An 18,047-nucleotide genomic window follows, 5' to 3' on the forward strand; every position below is an offset into this window, starting at 1 on the left:
GACACCGTGTTAAGTCCTTGGGGACCATTTTCACACCAAAAATTTTTTTACAGTGTATGTTACTTTGTGACATATTTTTTATTTTTATTTTTTATTCTCATATTCAAAAATAACATAAAAAAATTTTTACATCTGTGATATTTTTTATATTTTAAATAATTAATAATGATGTACTCATGAGAAATAAAAATATATACGGATTTCTTATTCAAATTTATAACAGAAATCATCACACAAATAATTATAATAGACTTTTGTATATTACATGTATATTGCAATAAGAACTACAGAATATCGTATGCGCGCTCGTTACTGCAACCTCTGATTTATAGTAAGGAAACGCCCAAAAAACACCCTATGGAGCAATTGCTATGAAAATAAGTCATGAGGGTTCGATGACGATACCATAGACTTCCCATAACTCACTTGTATATATGAAGCTTTTTACCAGCGTATACATATAGACAGAGAAAGAGAGAACAAGGCTTCAAAGTGTCAAATAAATTCGTGGTTCACGATTGAATCGAGTAGAACTCGCGATACATGTGTATTTAACTCCGTTGGGGGGCAGCATAACAAAATATTACGATTCTGCATGTAGTTTAGAGAGACCCCATCAAGACATCGGATGGGAATCATGTGTGTTCTGTCCACGGGTTGTCCATTCGTTCTGTGTGAAACTACCGGGAGTTCTTTTAAATTTATAACTGCAGTATATACATTTATGTAGAAACGTTACAATTTTATCCGCATCTTTTGTACCCTGAAACCGAAATAGTAATTTAATAGGCAAGACCAAATCAATTGAAGATAAAAAATAAATAAACAAATTCAATTATCAAGATTTTTATTTAACAATTTATTTTTAATTTTTTTACTCCAATAAATTATTTAATTTTTTTTCCGTTAATAAAAATAGAGACCTATTTTATATCTCATTACTCTGTGAAAAATTCCTAATAAATTTTACTATGGGTGCATAGTAACACCGGACTATAAGAAAACTGATTCAAAATTTACAAGTGTCCCATAGTAAACGTATGCGCAGACTACACGATTGTGGCCTACCCTTTAACAATGAATTAGTGAAATTTACTGCGAATCAGCGGATAGTCACTATTTCTACAGCTATAAGAAACCAGTAATTCAACCAGTGGTATACGTATAGCTGGTTTCCAGTGAATATTCACTAATTCGAAGTGAATTTCACTGATTCAATTTTAGAGAGTATGCGCATACGTTTACTATGGGACACTTGTAAATTTTGTACCAGTTTTCTTATAGTCCGGTGTTACTACACGGAAAAAAAATGAACTATAAAAATTGAGAATGACAAGTAATATAATGATAAAGTGATCAGTAAATACCATCATTCTAAATAGTAATTTTGTCATTTATGATTAAAACATGAGTAATTACAGGATAAGTATGAACATTTATTGTCTACTTAAGAAAAATTACTATTTGAACTTTAAAAATTCCCCATATTGACAACCGGGTTCTGATGGGTTATAATTTCAAATAGTAATTTTTAAAGTTTATTTTTTTCTGTGTACCCTGATTAAAAGAAACGATTCGAAACGATTTGCAATGTTAAATGCCCATAAGAAACACGGTATTCAAAGTATTCAAAAGTATTTAAAAATTTTTTTTTCTAATCGTTTTAAATCGTTTCTAATAATAAGGGTATGCACCTATAGTGAAATTTTTCACAGTGTAGTATTTAAGAGAAAAGGAGGGGATGAAATAATTTCTCCTAATGAAAAATTCCAATGAAGTTCATTTTTCCCCAGTCTTTTTTTTTTTTTTTTGAAGCCGATTTAATAAAATATTCACTATCTTATTTTTATAAAATAATTAAAAATTTTAAAAAAATTTCTCACTATTCAATAAAAATTTATTTTCATTTAAATTGATTATTCAAAATGGATACTATTTGTAACAACAACAAAAAAAAGTATACAAGAATTACTAATTACCTTTCGTTTTTTAAAATGAACCGTAGCAGCCCCTTAGAGAAATTTAAATAAAATAATAATTTTGGTACTTGCGGCTGTCGTATAAATATTTAAAAAATCTAACACCTATTGAAAGTTGTTTCAAGGCACCTTCCCTTCAAGGGAGTGCAGGTGTCTGACCCCTTTTTAGAAGAATCATTACCAATTAGCTTACCACATATTTTTCATACTTATACATTATACCTGCATATTTTTTATAACTGACTATAAGAAGTATTTGCTAATTGATTCAAAGTTAATTATTTATTTGTCAACGACTATTCACTATCGAATTTACTTTTTCAAAAGCACAATTATTATTTTATCTCAATTAATAGTCATCTCTTGACTCAAAAATTAATTTAATGAAATTATACTGAGTAATTTTTTTATCTCAATTTTTTTTTGGTTTTAAAATTTTTTTACACATTTTTATCTTTTATTTGGTATCAACAACTGCTGCTGGCAATTAAGTCGGAGGTGTTTTTCCATAGGCCGAATGTTAAACTGGGAGCAGAGAAACAACCCAGGAGACTTAACTCTCAAAAACCTATCGATTTATTTGGGATATTTGGTATGTATATATACATATATATATATAAAGTGTAGTGTAGAGAGAGAATGATATCTCTCAATCTGGAATCCCAAATGCGAGGATCGAGAAAGCCCACAGCATATGGAGTTTTTAGTATGAAATCGCAAAAAACGATCTCTCAAGTTAAAAAAGTAATAGTCGGTGCTCATGGATTCAAGTATTTTTTAATCGTTAAAATTTTTAAGTATTGAAAATAAAATAACAAATTATTTATTTATCTACAAAGGTATTTATTAAATTGAAAATTGACTAGTCAAGACTACTGATCTATAATTATGAATATTCCGTCTTTAGTTTTCGTTTATATATATCTATATATATATATATACATTTTTTTATATTATTATGACTGTCTATCGTCTACGTTCGATGAGTAGGGCAAGAAAAAAAGTTTCACAGGCTAGAATTATCACCTTGAATCAACAAAGCCGGACCCACTTGTCCTTTTTGTTTCTTTTGGATGCGTACATAGGTATGTATATATATTCATATATACGTATGTTCCTTTTCAATCGAGTACCAGTAGATGAAAGGTTGGATGAGAAAAATGAACGAAAAAAAAAGATACTTTTTAATAGAGGGTCTTTCTTAATGACTAACATTTTCGCAGCTCCAAGCCCAATGCCACTGTATAGATTTAATTATGAGTGGATATCAAATTGATTTGATGAATTTTTTCTGTGTGAAATATTTTATGCTTTCAAAATTATTTAATAATTTGGTGTAGGTATAATTTTTTTATTAGCGCATTAATTAATTTATTTATTTAATGTCTTAAATTCGTGAGTATGGAAATTGAGTCATTTCAAAATGAATGAATACTTGAAAGAGATTTGAAACCGGTGGAAAATTGATTACTTTATTTTTAATTTGAATCTTAGGAAGGAAAAATTTCCGTGTTTTCAAAAATTAACATTTGTTTCCGAGGACTTGTTCTGATTTTTTATCTATTGTATGAGTAAAGCAAAAATTTAGAGTATAAGATTTGAAAAAAATTTGCCCTTAAGTACAATAATAAAATTACTATTAATAATAAAGACGATCATATGAAATAGTTTTTATTTATGAAGTATGTGTTCACTTAAGTCTTCAGAATAATATGTGAACAATTGATTGATTTATGACTATAGCTGATAAAATTAAAACTGAATTATTTCGGATTATCGACAATATACGAAATTAGCGTAGTTACAAACGTTTCCTATATTAATTTCATAAGAGAACTTTCCTTCTGTAGAAACTATCAGAAAACTGTGATAATGTTTATGACATGAGATTTCTTCACTATCGAGAATCGAATTTTATCGTACCCTGATATCCAAGTTGACGGTAATATATCGACAGCGTACTACCTTAACTTCCCTCCCTGATAGCCAAGTTGGCCGCAACTTGTCGACAACCTACTGCCGCAACTTGTCGCCAAGTTGGCCGCAAAAGGTGGCATTTCCATAAGTTGTCCTACAAGTTACTCAGAAACTTAGTGACAAGTTGTGGCAGTAGATTGTCGCCAAATTGCTCAGAAAATAATTATTTGGCTCAAATAATTCTCATTTAATAAATCATTTATTAACTATTAATAAATCTTATTTGGCTCAAATAAATACACTGTAAAAAATCCGGAGTGAATCCGGATTGAAATTAAATCCGAATTAACTCCGGATTCACTCCGCCTATCGGAGTTTTAAAAAAAATCACTACGGTGCATGCGGAGTGAATTGGGAGTTTTTTTTTAGCGGTGTGATCTCGGAGTGATGCGGATTTTATTTCACTCCGAATTCACTTCGGTCCGGAGTTTTAACATTTAAATTAATTTATATTAAACTGTTAAACAGCGTGTGTGCGTGAGTGCGATTGCGTGCGTGCGGGTGTCTGTGTGCGTGTGTCTGTGGATGTGTGTGCGTGCGTGAGTGCACGTGCGAGTGTGCAAATGTGTGCGTGTGTGTTTTCGGATGTGTTTGGGTATGTGCGAATGAATGCGTGCGTTCGGGTGTGCGCGTATGTGTGTTCGGGTGTGCGTGTGTTGATCAGTACTGTAATACGTAAATTTTTATTTCGATTTAACTTAGTAAAGTTATATTTTATTAATAGTATTTTTAAAACTCCCCTCCGGAGTGAAATTCACTCCAGAGGGACAAAATTTATAAAAAATTATCCACTCCGCGAAAACTCCCCTGCGGAGTGAATTTTACTCCGAGGGGAGTGAATAATTAAAAATTCATTCACTCCGCATTCACTCCGGATTTAATCCGCATTCACTCGGCGAATTTTTTACAGTGTACTTCTATGTGTAAAAATTCTTCTTCAACCTACTTCAAGTCACATGGTAACTTTTTTTTTTTTTATTGGGAAATTTATAGTAGGAAAGCACATATACTTTAAAATATTAATTAAACGTTAATGTCATCGAATGAAGGGTTATATACCTTTTATTTAATTAATTCAAATCAAGAAGGCTAATAAATGCTACATTATAATATAAAATATCAAAAATACGATTTCTGTGTTCGATAATGATAATTCTGAAAGTATTTACACAGGAATCGATATAACTTTAAAATGGTATTGTTATTTACAAATACATTCGTCGTTTTCACAAGATCCTGAGGTTTGATTCACAGTTTGACATAAAGTCATGCAAGCAAAATTAGCGATATTGAAGCCGTTGGCAATACCACACGCCATAGGAGGGAAACGAAATCCTCCAAAGTCCAGTTGAGATCCATTATTCTCATGATGAAGAGAATCTTCGTCTGTAGTAACAAATATATAAATAAAGTAGGTTTCAAATAAATTTATAACTTTTTTTTACTAAAAAGTAGATTTCTAAACAAGCAGAATCACTTGAAAAAGAGGAATAATTAAATCTACATAAAGACAATTTTTTTGTAATTTATTTTTATGCAGATCTTTGAAGAATAAATCCTAAAATGCAGAGCTTATAAGCAGAAGATGGCAATGTAAGGTTTACAAAAAAATATATTGGGGACCCAAAGGAACCCAAGAAAGTAGCTGTCAGTATAGTTTTCTGTTGCAAGTCCCCAAAATATTTTTTTGAAGATGCTGAGAATTCTTATTTGTGGTTTTCTGGCTACTAAACATGTTTTTTTTTTGCATGAAATGTTTTCGATACGGTTTAATTTTTTTATTTTACGTTTTGAAAGGTTGTATCAACGATTTGCGATTCCGCAAGTCTTATTTACGTTTTCGTCCGTCAACTACGTCTTTAATACGTTTTCACGGCCATTTACGTCTTCAAGGGTTGAATTTACGTTTTTAACGTCTAGTACGTTCAATCTACGATTTAAATTTCGACTCGGGGTAGTAATAAGTCAAGAAACTTCAACGATGCCGAGGCCGCTAGACACATCATACGAAACATCACGACCTGGACGAATCCTTCTACGGTCCTGTTGAAATTTAGACTTACAAATTATTTAATTATATTTACCTTGAGTTGGAGCGGATAAGACTGCTACAGCAATTGCAACCAAAAGTAACAAGATCGGTAACTTGGCCATAGTGAAAAAAAATATATTATGTAAACTGTTTTTCCGTTTTACAAGTTAATCAAGTTTCTTAGGAAGCGTGATTGGTAACTGATTCAAAAGTTCCTTCTCGGCTTGATATATATTGAACGCCAAAATCTGAGTTCTTGACCAATGCATAAATAGATTATCAGTTAATCTTGAAAAAAAATATACTGAGATAATAACAAAACAATTTTGTAATTTGTAGTTTCATAGTATTAAAGAGTGTTGAGTAATATTTATGAAGGAATTCACGTACAAGGACTTGCTTATCAGTGTCACCGATAGATCAAGTTCAATCACATACGTGTTCGTTAGATACATTGAAGCCAAGTGATAACCTTTTAATATCTTATATGATGATTATTTATGGCTTCATCAATATGAATAACTTTACGTAAATTACTAATTTATAATAGATAGGTTCGGTTTATAAAGATTATTATTCTTGAAAGAAAAACCTAACCATAGGGTAAGAGCGCCAGTACCCAGCCTCAAACCAGTAGCCAGCCACTTCATGTTAAATTATATCTATATACATTTTGAGCCAATGTTAAAGTATATGACCGGCTGGCTACTGGTTAGGGGCTGGGTACTGGTGCTCTTACCCTATATAATATATACTATAAATATCATTATTCAAATTACTTCAAGTAACGACTATGACTATTACTAAACATATTTGATAAATTATTTATCGAAAGAAACTATAAAAATGTTTTCATTTTCTCAATATTGAAACAAGATTCTTCAATATTTTAATTCAGCCTAAACCATCTTAGTACTATGAGCTGACCGCAACTTACCGACATCATCTTCTGAACGAGAAATCTTTGCTATCAGGATTACTGACAGAACATCAAGATTTGGGAAGATGCTTTTTTATCATTGTGTAAAAACATTGATGAGAGAAAGAAAATTGTCAGACTTAAAGCGGAATTCATATTCAAGCCCTATCACTGTGTAGTCTAAAGTAGTTTCTATGCTCACGGCACAAGATCACCTTATTTATGCTAAATGACATTAACAAGTTCATTAAGCAGTAAGACGTGACTATAAATACCAACTTTAACACCCCTCCAGAGAGTAAAGTCTCAAACGAAATTCTTACCATCAATAGAAATAACAACAAAATTTTGAAAGCTAGCAAAAGATGGCAATGCAAAGTCTATTTGAATAAAACCATTTATCAATCAAAGTCAAATTGGCGGCAAAAGAATCAACTGAAATCAATAAGGCAGCGTATTGAGAATTTTTTGAAGAACATCTCATTTTCACTGTTGATCAAACGTAATTTTTTCAAATTTTAGTCAATAAAGTCATTCGATCTACTTTAGTTCACAAGCTTACGTATTTTTTTTAGGAAATATATAAGGAAAGCATATATACTTTAATCAATAAATTAAACATTGATGTCATTGAATGAAGTTATATTTTATTCGATAAATTGAAATCAAGTAGAAAAACGAATGTCACATTACAATATAAAATTAAAAAATTACGATTCAATGGGTACTTCCCTTGAATCAGTATAACTTATGTATGTCATCAATGACGACAGTGACAAACCCCTTTTTCGCACCAACCTCCTTTGAATTTTTTAGCCAAGCAATGGAGTGCGCAAGCAGAATCGGCGACACCAAAGCCTGAGAGAAGATCACAAGTAGCTCGAGGTATACGAACGCTTCCGGACTCCACTTGAGATCCGTATTCCTCAGGATGAAGAGAATAGTCATCTGTAACAACAATTATGTCAAATAAAATATTTTAGATAAATTTACTACTTGTTTTAAGTGAAAACTGAACTTCAACCGTCCTGAAACCAGCCAGAAATTTATTAAACCGTAAAATAGTTTTAATAAATTTTAGATCCAAAATATACATAAATTTACACAACATCAAAACTATTTATTTTAAATATTTTTCATTCAACAATTTCTTACACGGAAAAAAATAAATAGCAAATGCAACATGATGCAGTCTTGGTAAATAAACATGAGAAAATCATGTGGCATCCACATTAAGGGTAGTCAGGATTTCCAAAAAATAGATTTTTTGCTTGATTGTTGCTTGATGATAAATAATTTTTCTGAAGTATAAATATTTAGTTGTTGCAGCTTAATTTTATGCTATTAAGGTTACATGAAAATCATGTTGCTGCCACATGATTTTTCTCATGCTACCGCAATATGATTGTCATGTAGCCGAAACATGACAAATCATGTGGATGCAACATGATTTCATCATGTTTATTTACCAAGACTGCATCATGTTGCATTTACTATTTATTTTTTTCCGTGTATATAGATTACAATTGATTTAATCAAATTCACCTTCAGTTGGAGCAGACAAGACTGCTGCAGCAAATGCAACCAAAAGTACTAAGATCAATAACTTGGCCATGGTGAAAAAAATAATACGATCAAAACTTTTTTCGTTTTTCAAGTTAATCAAGTTTCTTATGAAGCGTGATTGGTAACTGATTCAATATTCCTTTTTGCCTTTATATATATGACGCTAAAAACCTCTGTTGACCATTCTATAAATAAATCATCAGTTAATCTTAAAAATAAATATACTGAAAGTCAAGGAATACAATTTTTTTATTAATAGTATTATAGTGACAAGTCGATTGGGGTTCCCGAGACAATTATTTAACATTGACAAGAAGAGATAAAGAAAAGAAGGTATTTTTTTTTTCTGGGTAGCTGAAGATCGTGTGGTGGGAGATTTAGGAATCCCCGAGTTTTTTATAGTTACAAACTTTTCCTCATCGATAAAAGACCGTCGATTTATTCAATAGAGGAATATACTTACAACTACATGCTTATCAGGTTCATTGATAAGTCAAGGCGCGTGAGTAAAATGATATGTGAGTAAAAATAAATAAATAAATAAAATACAGCGAAGCAAAATGATGATTTCTGAATATCTTATGAATTATAAATTATTCATAATTGCGTTAATATGAATCAGATTTACTGAAACACTAATTTAAGATCGAAAAATTGAATTATTTCGATTTTTTTGAAAGCTTAAAGGGCTCATGACTTAAATTATATGTCCTTTTGGCTTTCAAAAAATTTTTTTTCAAATTTGAACTTTGAAATAAGTCATCAAAGCGCTTTGCAATAAAAAAAAAAATCATGCATCCTTTTGGTTCCAGGAAGCTCCCTAAAGCCGAAAGGGCTTATAGAAACATGCCCTTTTGAAATTAGTAACGTGATATGAATTAGAAATATAATTATTTGAATTACTTGGAGTAACGAATCGACTATTTAATTTTTTCATTGAATCATTTGTGATTTTTGATTTACGATATCCTTTTTTTCTAATAGAATAGTAATTTTTACTCACGTTAAATATAAAAATGATTATATTTTAAGAGCATAGTTCTACTTTACTTTATATAGATTGAGGACATCAACATGAATTTGAGTAGATCAACGTGGAAATTTTTTTTTCATAACCACAAGATGGAATCATTGACGGTTACAAATGCCCGCTTTGAAATATGGCGATCTTGTTATATCGAATATCATGTACTCTCATAAGTAATCGACTTTTTAATGACAACATAATTTAATTTTTTACTATACACGAAAATAACAGAATATTGAACATTAATAAATAATAGTCAAAAATGGAATCTGTTATCAATAATTAGTACTATTATGTACTTAAGAGAGTGAAACAGGTGATTTCCAAATGAACCGTTTTCATAGATAAAGACCCAAGTAATTAAATAAAATATGTCATTCGATGCGTAAAGTTATTATTTATCGAATGAAATGCTTCCGGTTCGGAAATTTCAGTTTATACCTGAGAACGGCTCATTTGAAATTTCCATTTGCTAATGTAAGTGCAACAAGGACCGTTTCGTTTGTTCACATGTGTGTGAGAAAGAGAATAGATGGCAAACCCTCTTAATCCAAAGTAGTTTACTAATTTTTGTAGATTCCTAAAAACTACTATCAATGATTTCAAAAAGTAAGTAAATATTTTTACTTTTAGGTATATAAATACGTGACTTATTAGTGAAAATTCATTAATTTATGGCATACAAATATTAAAAAGTAATGATTGATCAAATTAAGAATTGCTATCTTAGATACTGATTTTTCCAGCCGAAAAATTGCAAAAGTTACTGACTTTTATTTTATAAATTCGATATCACTATATAAATTAATTTACAATATATATAAATCGAATAAGTGGTAAATAATAAAATGAAAAATTAGTATACTAGATACTGATTTTTTGCTCATACAAATACCGAAAACTTTAAACTCTTATTTTATAAATTCTATCCCATTGACTAATAATTAATATAAAATGTTATTTATTCGTTATTATAAATTAATTTATTATATACATAAATCGAATAAGTGCTAAATTTTTTTAATTTTTCTGTTTATTTGAATAGTAATAAATAACTGTAGATACCAATTTATCGATTCTTTTTCATATTAATTTTAGTATACGAAATTACAAATTTAGCTCTTCGATGTGTATTAAATTTTAATATAAATAATAGCCATTTTGTAATATATAATGATCCTGGTTCGATATTAGTATACAGATATACCAATTTTAAGTCAAAAATAAACTACAAACTATTAAAATTTTGAGCATCATTTTTTTCCGTGTAAGAAATTGATTTGTTAACATAAGCTAATTATGTTTGTGATTGTGACAAAGTCTTTCAATATCCCGTCTTTTGTTATGATCAATGTAAATCTAAACTTTGAAAATATAGATCTATGTTGATCTAATCATATTTCATATATAAATTATTTTTTTCCGGGTGGACTAAAAATATTTTATAATACACCATAAATAATTGTTAATTTCCTCAATATCAGAGCAACGTACATTCTTAAATATTTTAATTCAACCTAGATTACCAATATAACAACCTAGATCGCCATGGACATAAACTTACTATTGATTACAATCTTACGATATGGTAGGGACTCGCGCCAAGTACAAGTTCATACTTATATAGATGCGTACGCAACAACTTTACATCTATATATTACAGTAGTGGATTGACTTCAAACAGCCATATTTACAGGCATAAATTATGCCATCCATTTACATTAAAACCTTCTCAAAACATTTCATCAAAATTCGAGTGATCTACAGTTTAAAATTATTGGCTCGTTTTTTCGAACTTATGCTTTAATAAAATATATTTTGAAGCATCGTAATGACATTAGTGACATTAAATCAAAGTGTTACAGTTTAAAAATGAATAAAAAAAATTAAAACGTAAAGGTAAAGCGAAATAATCCATGAGTTACTGTTCAAATTCAGCACATTGGCTTTTTAATCTATTTCTTTTGGTAAAAAATTAAATTAATACATCATTAATAGTTTTATCGCTGATTAATTGATTAAATAGTAAGTATAAATAAGTGATTATATGATATTATATTTATATTGATACTAAACAAATATTTAGTAATTCGGTCAAGTTCGCGCCAAAACTGCGTTAAAACACGCGTGCAATAGTGGATGAAGGTACGCGGGAAATTTAAAAACTACTATAATTTTCACTCAGAAAAAAAGGATTCCTTGGCTTAAGAAAATTCTAGTTTTCATTTTATAATGCAAAAATTTTCTTGGGGCGAGTAAATATTTTTCGCGCCAAGAAATCCTTTTTTCTGTGTATATGCGTTATTCACTGCATGCTTAACTTACGTTTCTATTAAACTAAACAAATAAAAAAACAATATAAGTAAATGATAATTCTCGTGACTAATAGGCAATACTAATATTGATAGTATTTTTAGGAATATAGATCTCTATTACGCTACGATAAGATGACAAATATAGTATTATTAATTTTCATTAAAATGTTGAATATTTTCTTGGCCTCTACTATTCCTATGAATGGGATCAATGACTCGATTACTAAATGCGCAGAATTAAAGCATAAAGTAAGTTGTCAGTTTTTTTTAGCTAATGATATTTAGTATTTTTTCCGATAACAAATGAAACGTATTTGATTATCTGTGATAGTGCAATCCATATCTTCAAGATCCTTGCTGCAATCCAAATAGAATATGTGTTAATAAAATACGTGATCAACTTTACATTTCTGATTATATATGTCTCAAAAAAGGTATTTATTGTATTCCAAATGCCAACTAAAACATTAAGAGATAATTCTGATAATCTGATAGGCATATTAAATAGTCCCTGTAAAAAATCTTTCGACTGCGAAGCAATAATTGGAGCGAAATGTTCCGAAAATGGACGGTGTGTTTGCAGAAAACAATCGGTTGCGTACAACGAAACAATTTGTTTACGGAATTCAATGGATGATCGTTTAGTTGATGAACTCATGGATTATTATTATGATTTTACTGAAATATTTTATTTGAAAAGAAATTCATCCAAATCTGAGTGTCAGATTATATCAAGTGAGATTAATCTCATGCAAATATTAAATATTTTTGTACAACAGATTTAAAACGAATGACATCCAAAAATTAACATGGTCACTTTTTTAGACACAAATTATGGTGAACCATGCAATAATGATATTCAATGCTTAGAAGATCATTCAAATCTTAAGTGCATTAACAAGGAATGTAAATGTCCAAATGGAACCCAATTTACTCTCGATACATTAACGTGCCAAAATAGTATGGGCGGTAATTATAAAAATTCAAATATTCGAATGATTTGCTTACGAATATTGATTAAGAATATTAATTACAAATAATGATTTGTAGGTATCAATAAGCCATGCTTAGTCAATAAAAAATGTTCAATTGAAAATTCATATTGCAATCCGTACGGAATATGTAAATGCAAAGTCAATTATTATTATACTCTTAATGATAAATGCGAATTAGATAGTAAGTATAAGGATTAGGATGGTTCGTTTCAGAGCAATATTTTTTTTTTCAAGGTGCTGACTCGAAATCTGGTAGAATATGTAGAAAAAAAAATTCGGTCAAAATTTGAGCCCTTAACTACTATTTTTAGAGGTCGCCAATTCATTTGCCAGTTTTCCCATTTAAATAACATACAAAAATCATTTTTTTCCACTTTTCTTTACCGCAGCCTGTAAATAAATTTTTTTTCTACTTAGATCATAATTTATTTTCATAGAGCATAAAAATTCTCTAAAAAAAAGTCTGTCACCAAAAAATTATCTAACGAATATTTTTATTACGTAATTAGTCCTGAATGTACTTAACATGAAAATTTATCTTTAATTGGATTCGAGGGCTAAATTATTAATTCTATGAACAAAAGTCAAATGTCAATTTTATAGGGCTCATTGAGCTTTACAAATTTGTTGTATAGGGCTCAATTCTGTTATCAATAGCTCAACAGTTATGAGCTATTTAATATAAATTTTAAGTATAATATAATAAATATAATATAATTACGTAATAAAAATATTCGTTAGATAATTTTTTGGTGACAGACTTTTTTTTAGAGAATTTTATGCTCTATGAGAATAAATTATGATCTAAGTAGAAAAAAAATTTCTTCACAGGTTGCGGTAAAGAAAAGTGTAAAAAAATGATTTTTGTATATTATTTAAATGGGAAAACTAGCAAATGAATTGGCGACCTCTAAACATAATAGTGAAGGGCTCAAATTTTGAGCAAATTTTTTTTTCTATATATTCTACAAGATTTTGAGTCAGCACCTTGAAAAAAAAATATTGCTTTGAAACGAACCACCCTAATAAGGATATACGTCGGAAATCGTCTTTGATTCATCCAAATAAATTGTAATTTTTCGTTGTATGTTTTAGAATCAAGAAGTAATTGCAGTAAAGACGATGTATTTTTACATACACAAAGCCGAACGCTTTATAGACCCGCAAAAAGTAAATCTACTATTTTCATTGCTTTGAAAAATTTCATTAGTTTATTTCTATTACTATATTTTTAATATATCGTAGAACCAAATGACCCGTGTTTGAGTAATATTGATTGTAATGACGTCAAACACACTACTTGTCAGTCGAATGCTTGTAAATGTATCAGAAATTTCTATGTATCTGAAAAGACTGGAAATTGTACCCGTTATGCAAAACGTAAGATTTAAGTGTGAAGTTTTTAAAAATTAAATTATCTTCAAGTAATATTTCATTTTAGAACCAAACGACCGATGCATAGAAGACAAAGGCTGCCGTAAAGTAGATAATTCAAAATGTAAATCAAGAATATGCCAATGTGATGAAAATTTTCCTTTAAATTTGGCCACAAAAAAATGCGAAATTTGTAAGTTTTTTAAGCTTAATGTTCACTTATACATCAATATTTTTTTGTAAATTCAAACAGAAGTTACGTAATTACAAATTTGTGATGTTTATACTTTAATTAGTGTGTAAACTTCAAAATTTTGTTCTAGTGCTAGGTCGAAAATGTACAGAAGATTCAAATTGTGATACTACAAAAAATGTAGTTTGTTCAAAAGGAAAATGTGTTTGCGATGTAAATCATTTCGAAAAAAATTATACTTGTGTGTTAGGTATTGATGGGTACTGTAAAGAATCTGAAGAATGTTATGTAAATAATTCACTTTGTCAAAATGACAGATGTCAATGTGCAGTGAATTTTTATGCATCGAAAAATAAATCTTTGTGTATTGCAAATGCCAAAGGTAAGTTAATAAGTTCTACAATAAACATAATTACTTTGTATGTTTTCTACATGAATGTATTTTGGAAAATGTATTGAATTTTTTTTAGCTCTGTATGATTACTGCGAAAGCGATGAAAGCTGTCAAGAAATGGAAAATACAGAATGTTCGAATAATAAGTGTCAATGCAAGCTAAAATTTGTTGAAAAAGACGGAAAATGTAGATCATTATATTACTGTGAAGTAAAAAGTGACTGTCAGCAGCCAAAATATTCAGTTTGTAGAAACAACAGATGTGTTTGTTCACTAAATAGATATTTATCGTCTAACAATACAAAATGTAGTAGCTATGCCAAAAGTAGGTTATAATGATTTTATATTTGTTTTTATCAATATTTATTTCAGTCTTTATTATTTGAACAACAAGGTATCGGAAGCTCCTGCGAAGATGACAAAAGATGCGCACGTGTCAAAAACACAAAGTGCATAGAGAAAAAATGCGCTTGTATTGAAAACTATTTCGAAGATAACAACAAATGTAAAGGCATCATTGATGCAGAGTGTTCTGAAAATTCAGATTGTATAGCCGATAATTCTTTGTGTGAATCGAATAGATGCAAATGTTCTGAAAATTTTCATCCATCTTCGGACAAACGGGAGTGCAGAAAATATGCCGATCGTAAATATTGATAAAATTAGTTTCTTCTTTTTTTCTGAAATAGTTTCCACTGGAAAAATTGTCAAATAATGCAAGCCGATGATTTTTTTATTCAGATGTAAATGATCTTTGCGAGGACAATGATGACTGTACAAAAGTTAAAAATTCAAAATGTTCTGAAAATGATCAATGTGTTTGTAAAATGAAATATTTCGAAAAAGATAACGAGTGCAAAGCATTCATTGGTACAAATTGCACAGAGAATTCAGAGTGTGGAGCTAATAATTCACAATGTTATTCAAATGAATGCGTATGTTCTCATGGGTTTTATTCGTCTATAAATAAACAGGAATGTATCAAATATGCTGCAAGTAAGTTTTTACAATAATTTTTTTACAGCAGAAAAACTGTTTCCGTAATTTCACTTGTATGAAAATGTTAGAAATTTATTAAAATTATTAGATATGAAAATTAATTCAAATTTCAAGCTCGATATTATAAATTTATATATAGGGGAGGGAGGGGTAAAAGGGGGTACTTAAGGAAATACCAAGTTTTCGAGGACTCAAATACGCTAAATCTTTTTTTTTTTAATGATATTCATAGTAAATAGAAGAAATTTCCAGTTACCGTTGAAAAAAAAATTTTTCATTTCTGCGGGCAAAGTGGGGTACCCCCTAAAAAAGGTAAAAAAAAAATTTTTTGGATTTTAAACGAATTTGATTAAGTTGAATTTTTTTAAAAGTAATTTACATGAAGAAAAATTATATTTACATGTTTATTGGATACAAAATAAGAAAAAAAATTTTTAATAGTTTTTATCATAAAGCAAACGTCATTAATATTTTTCAACTGACAATTGATTTTTGAAAAAGTTTATCAAAAGAAATTAAAAGCAACGCTTAATTATATTTACAGAAGTGATTTTGGAATGTTTAAAAACCACTTACAATATAAAATTTTTTTTTATTAAATTTTGGGGGTACCCCGTTTTGCTTACCCTACCCCCTTTTGCCCCCCCCCCCCCTTCCCCTAAACTATCATTACTTTCGGTTTGATAAATAAGATAACCAGAAAATTGAGGCTTCTTAGTCTTTTGTGACTCAGGAAATTTTGATTAATATTAGAAATATAAAATTTCAGAACCAAATGAACCTTGCGAAAGCAATAAAAGTTGTACACACGTCGAGTACTCATATTGTTCAAAAAGTAATGAGTGTACTTGTAAACCCAATTACCTTTTGATAGACGATAAATGCCGCGGACTTATTGGAGAGAATTGTTCTGTAGATTCAGGTTGCGGAGTAAAATATTCGACGTGCAAATCGAACACTTGTACGTGTCCGATAGATTATTATCCATCTAATGACAAAACAAATTGTTTTCAATATGCAAAAAGTAAGTTTCTGGGATTCATTGCATCTTAAATCAAAGAATGAAATACTAATGTAATACTTTTTACGCATTCAGAACTAAACGATTTCTGCGAAACGGATGGGGCTTGTCGTGATGTTAAGTTTACATATTGCTCTGAAAATAGACAATGTACTTGTTTAATGAACTATACAGTAACGAACGACAGTTGCCGCGGGCTTATAGGAACGAATTGTTCAGAAGATTTAGATTGTGCAACAGATAATTCAAAATGTGAATTAAATGTTTGTCAATGTCTTCAGGGTTTTCAATTTTCTTTTAGTAAACAAAGATGCTATTCTTATAGCAAACGTAAGTTATCCTAACTAAATTGTCAAGAAAGCAGAATAAATTAATCCTTTTGTGGACAAGCGCGTCATAATAAACTTGCAGGCGTAACTAATGAACTTGCCAAATTTTTTAGTACGAAATAATTTGATTGTTATAAAATATTTTGTTCAACGTTTCAGATCTGAATGATTTTTGTGAAACTAATGATGATTGTAACAACCTCAAATATACGTACTGCACAGTAAACAACAAATGTAGTTGTCTGGCGAATTATATTGCAGTAGACGGACGTTGCGCAGGACTTGTCGGTGAAAAATGTTCAGACGACAATGATTGTGCAGTTGATAATTCTAAATGTGATGATACCACTTGCCAATGCAAGGTTGACTTTTATCTATCTACGAACAAAGATAAATGCTATTCCTTTGCTTCACGTAAGGCCCTGAGATATAGTTTTACAGAAATGATAATGATAAACATTAATCAATGTTCTATTACTTTGTAGAAGTTAATGATTTTTGTGAAACTGATATTGGTTGTCAAAAACTTGATCGCACTCGCTGCTGGGAAAACGCCTGTACTTGCTGGCCGAATTACACTATAGTAGATGGGAATTGCCGTGGACTTATAAATGCAAAATGCTTCGTAAACTCCGATTGCTCCATAGAAAGTTCAATTTGTGCTTCTAACACTTGTCAATGTCCTATCAATTTTTATCTTTCTGCAGACGAAAAACAGTGTCATTCATTCGCTAAACGTAAATAATTGCATTTCAATTTGTCAGTGACAATAAAGATTATAGAAATTTATTTAGTTTGAATTTCAGACATAAATGACTTCTGTGAAACTGATGTTGGTTGTCGTGACCTAAAGTTCTCATATTGTTCCAAAGACAACAAATGTACTTGTTTACTTGGCTATATAGATGATGATGGATATTGCAGTGG

General features: G+C 29.8%; 3 protein-coding genes and 1 long non-coding RNA gene across 4 annotated transcripts; 2 read left to right on the top strand and 2 right to left on the bottom strand.

Annotated features, from left to right (window-relative positions):
• Positions 1 to 748: 748 nt before the first annotated feature.
• On the bottom strand, positions 749 to 6,940 carry LOC130671720 (uncharacterized). The gene is made up of 4 exons (XR_008990558.1): positions 6,926 to 6,940; positions 6,041 to 6,276; positions 1,980 to 5,342; positions 749 to 763 (listed from the first exon to the last, which is right to left on the bottom strand). It is a non-coding gene; the product is annotated as an uncharacterized LOC130671720 (long non-coding RNA).
• A 594-nt stretch (positions 6,941 to 7,534) lies between these two features.
• Positions 7,535 to 8,612, bottom strand: LOC130671489 (defensin-C). The gene is made up of 2 exons (XM_057475408.1): positions 8,453 to 8,612; positions 7,535 to 7,855 (listed from the first exon to the last, which is right to left on the bottom strand). The coding sequence occupies exons 1-2, from the start codon at positions 8,520 to 8,522 to the stop codon at positions 7,668 to 7,670; spliced, it is 258 nt and encodes an 85-aa protein (XP_057331391.1). The 5' UTR covers positions 8,523 to 8,612; the 3' UTR covers positions 7,535 to 7,667.
• Positions 8,613 to 11,946: 3,334 nt separating this feature from the next.
• Positions 11,947 to 12,618, top strand: LOC130671488 (uncharacterized). The gene is made up of 3 exons (XM_057475407.1): positions 11,947 to 12,064; positions 12,147 to 12,249; positions 12,311 to 12,618. The coding sequence occupies exons 1-3, from the start codon at positions 11,948 to 11,950 to the stop codon at positions 12,598 to 12,600; spliced, it is 510 nt and encodes a 169-aa protein (XP_057331390.1). The 5' UTR covers position 11,947; the 3' UTR covers positions 12,601 to 12,618.
• On the top strand, positions 12,613 to 18,047 carry LOC130671485 (prion-like-(Q/N-rich) domain-bearing protein 25). The gene is made up of 13 exons (XM_057475403.1): positions 12,613 to 12,784; positions 12,866 to 12,991; positions 13,906 to 13,980; positions 14,056 to 14,190; positions 14,252 to 14,377; positions 14,508 to 14,759; positions 14,848 to 15,096; positions 15,166 to 15,417; positions 15,513 to 15,767; positions 16,540 to 16,794; positions 16,867 to 17,121; positions 17,280 to 17,534; positions 17,606 to 18,047. Exons 1-13 carry the CDS (start codon positions 12,625 to 12,627, stop codon positions 17,863 to 17,865), a joined length of 2,655 nt encoding a protein of 884 aa, XP_057331386.1. The 5' UTR covers positions 12,613 to 12,624; the 3' UTR covers positions 17,866 to 18,047.

Source organism: Microplitis mediator, chromosome 7 (assembly GCF_029852145.1).
Source record: "Microplitis mediator isolate UGA2020A chromosome 7, iyMicMedi2.1, whole genome shotgun sequence".
NCBI lineage: Eukaryota > Metazoa > Arthropoda > Insecta > Hymenoptera > Braconidae > Microplitis > Microplitis mediator.

What these genes read in the sequence shown, in the direction of transcription:
- LOC130671489 (XM_057475408.1), bottom strand. Translation starts at nt 8,522, where the DNA reads ATGGCCAAGTTATTGATCTTAGTACTTTTGGTTGCATTTGCTGCAGCA. An exon ending in CTTGTCTGCTCCAACTGAAG is followed by an intron (nt 7,856 to 8,452) that starts GTGAATTTGATT and finishes TTGTTGTTACAG; the next exon opens with ATGACTATTCTCTTCATCCT.
- LOC130671488 (XM_057475407.1), top strand. Translation starts at nt 11,948, where the DNA reads ATGACAAATATAGTATTATTAATTTTCATTAAAATGTTGAATATTTTC. An exon ending in GCGCAGAATTAAAGCATAAA is followed by an intron (nt 12,065 to 12,146) that starts GTAAGTTGTCAG and finishes TATCTGTGATAG; the next exon opens with TGCAATCCATATCTTCAAGA. An exon ending in TTATATATGTCTCAAAAAAG is followed by an intron (nt 12,250 to 12,310) that starts GTATTTATTGTA and finishes ATAATCTGATAG; the next exon opens with GCATATTAAATAGTCCCTGT.
- LOC130671485 (XM_057475403.1), top strand. Translation starts at nt 12,625, where the DNA reads ATGGTCACTTTTTTAGACACAAATTATGGTGAACCATGCAATAATGAT. An exon ending in GTGCAGAAAATATGCCGATC is followed by an intron (nt 15,418 to 15,512) that starts GTAAATATTGAT and finishes TTTTTTATTCAG; the next exon opens with ATGTAAATGATCTTTGCGAG. An exon ending in TTGTTTTCAATATGCAAAAA is followed by an intron (nt 16,795 to 16,866) that starts GTAAGTTTCTGG and finishes TTACGCATTCAG; the next exon opens with AACTAAACGATTTCTGCGAA.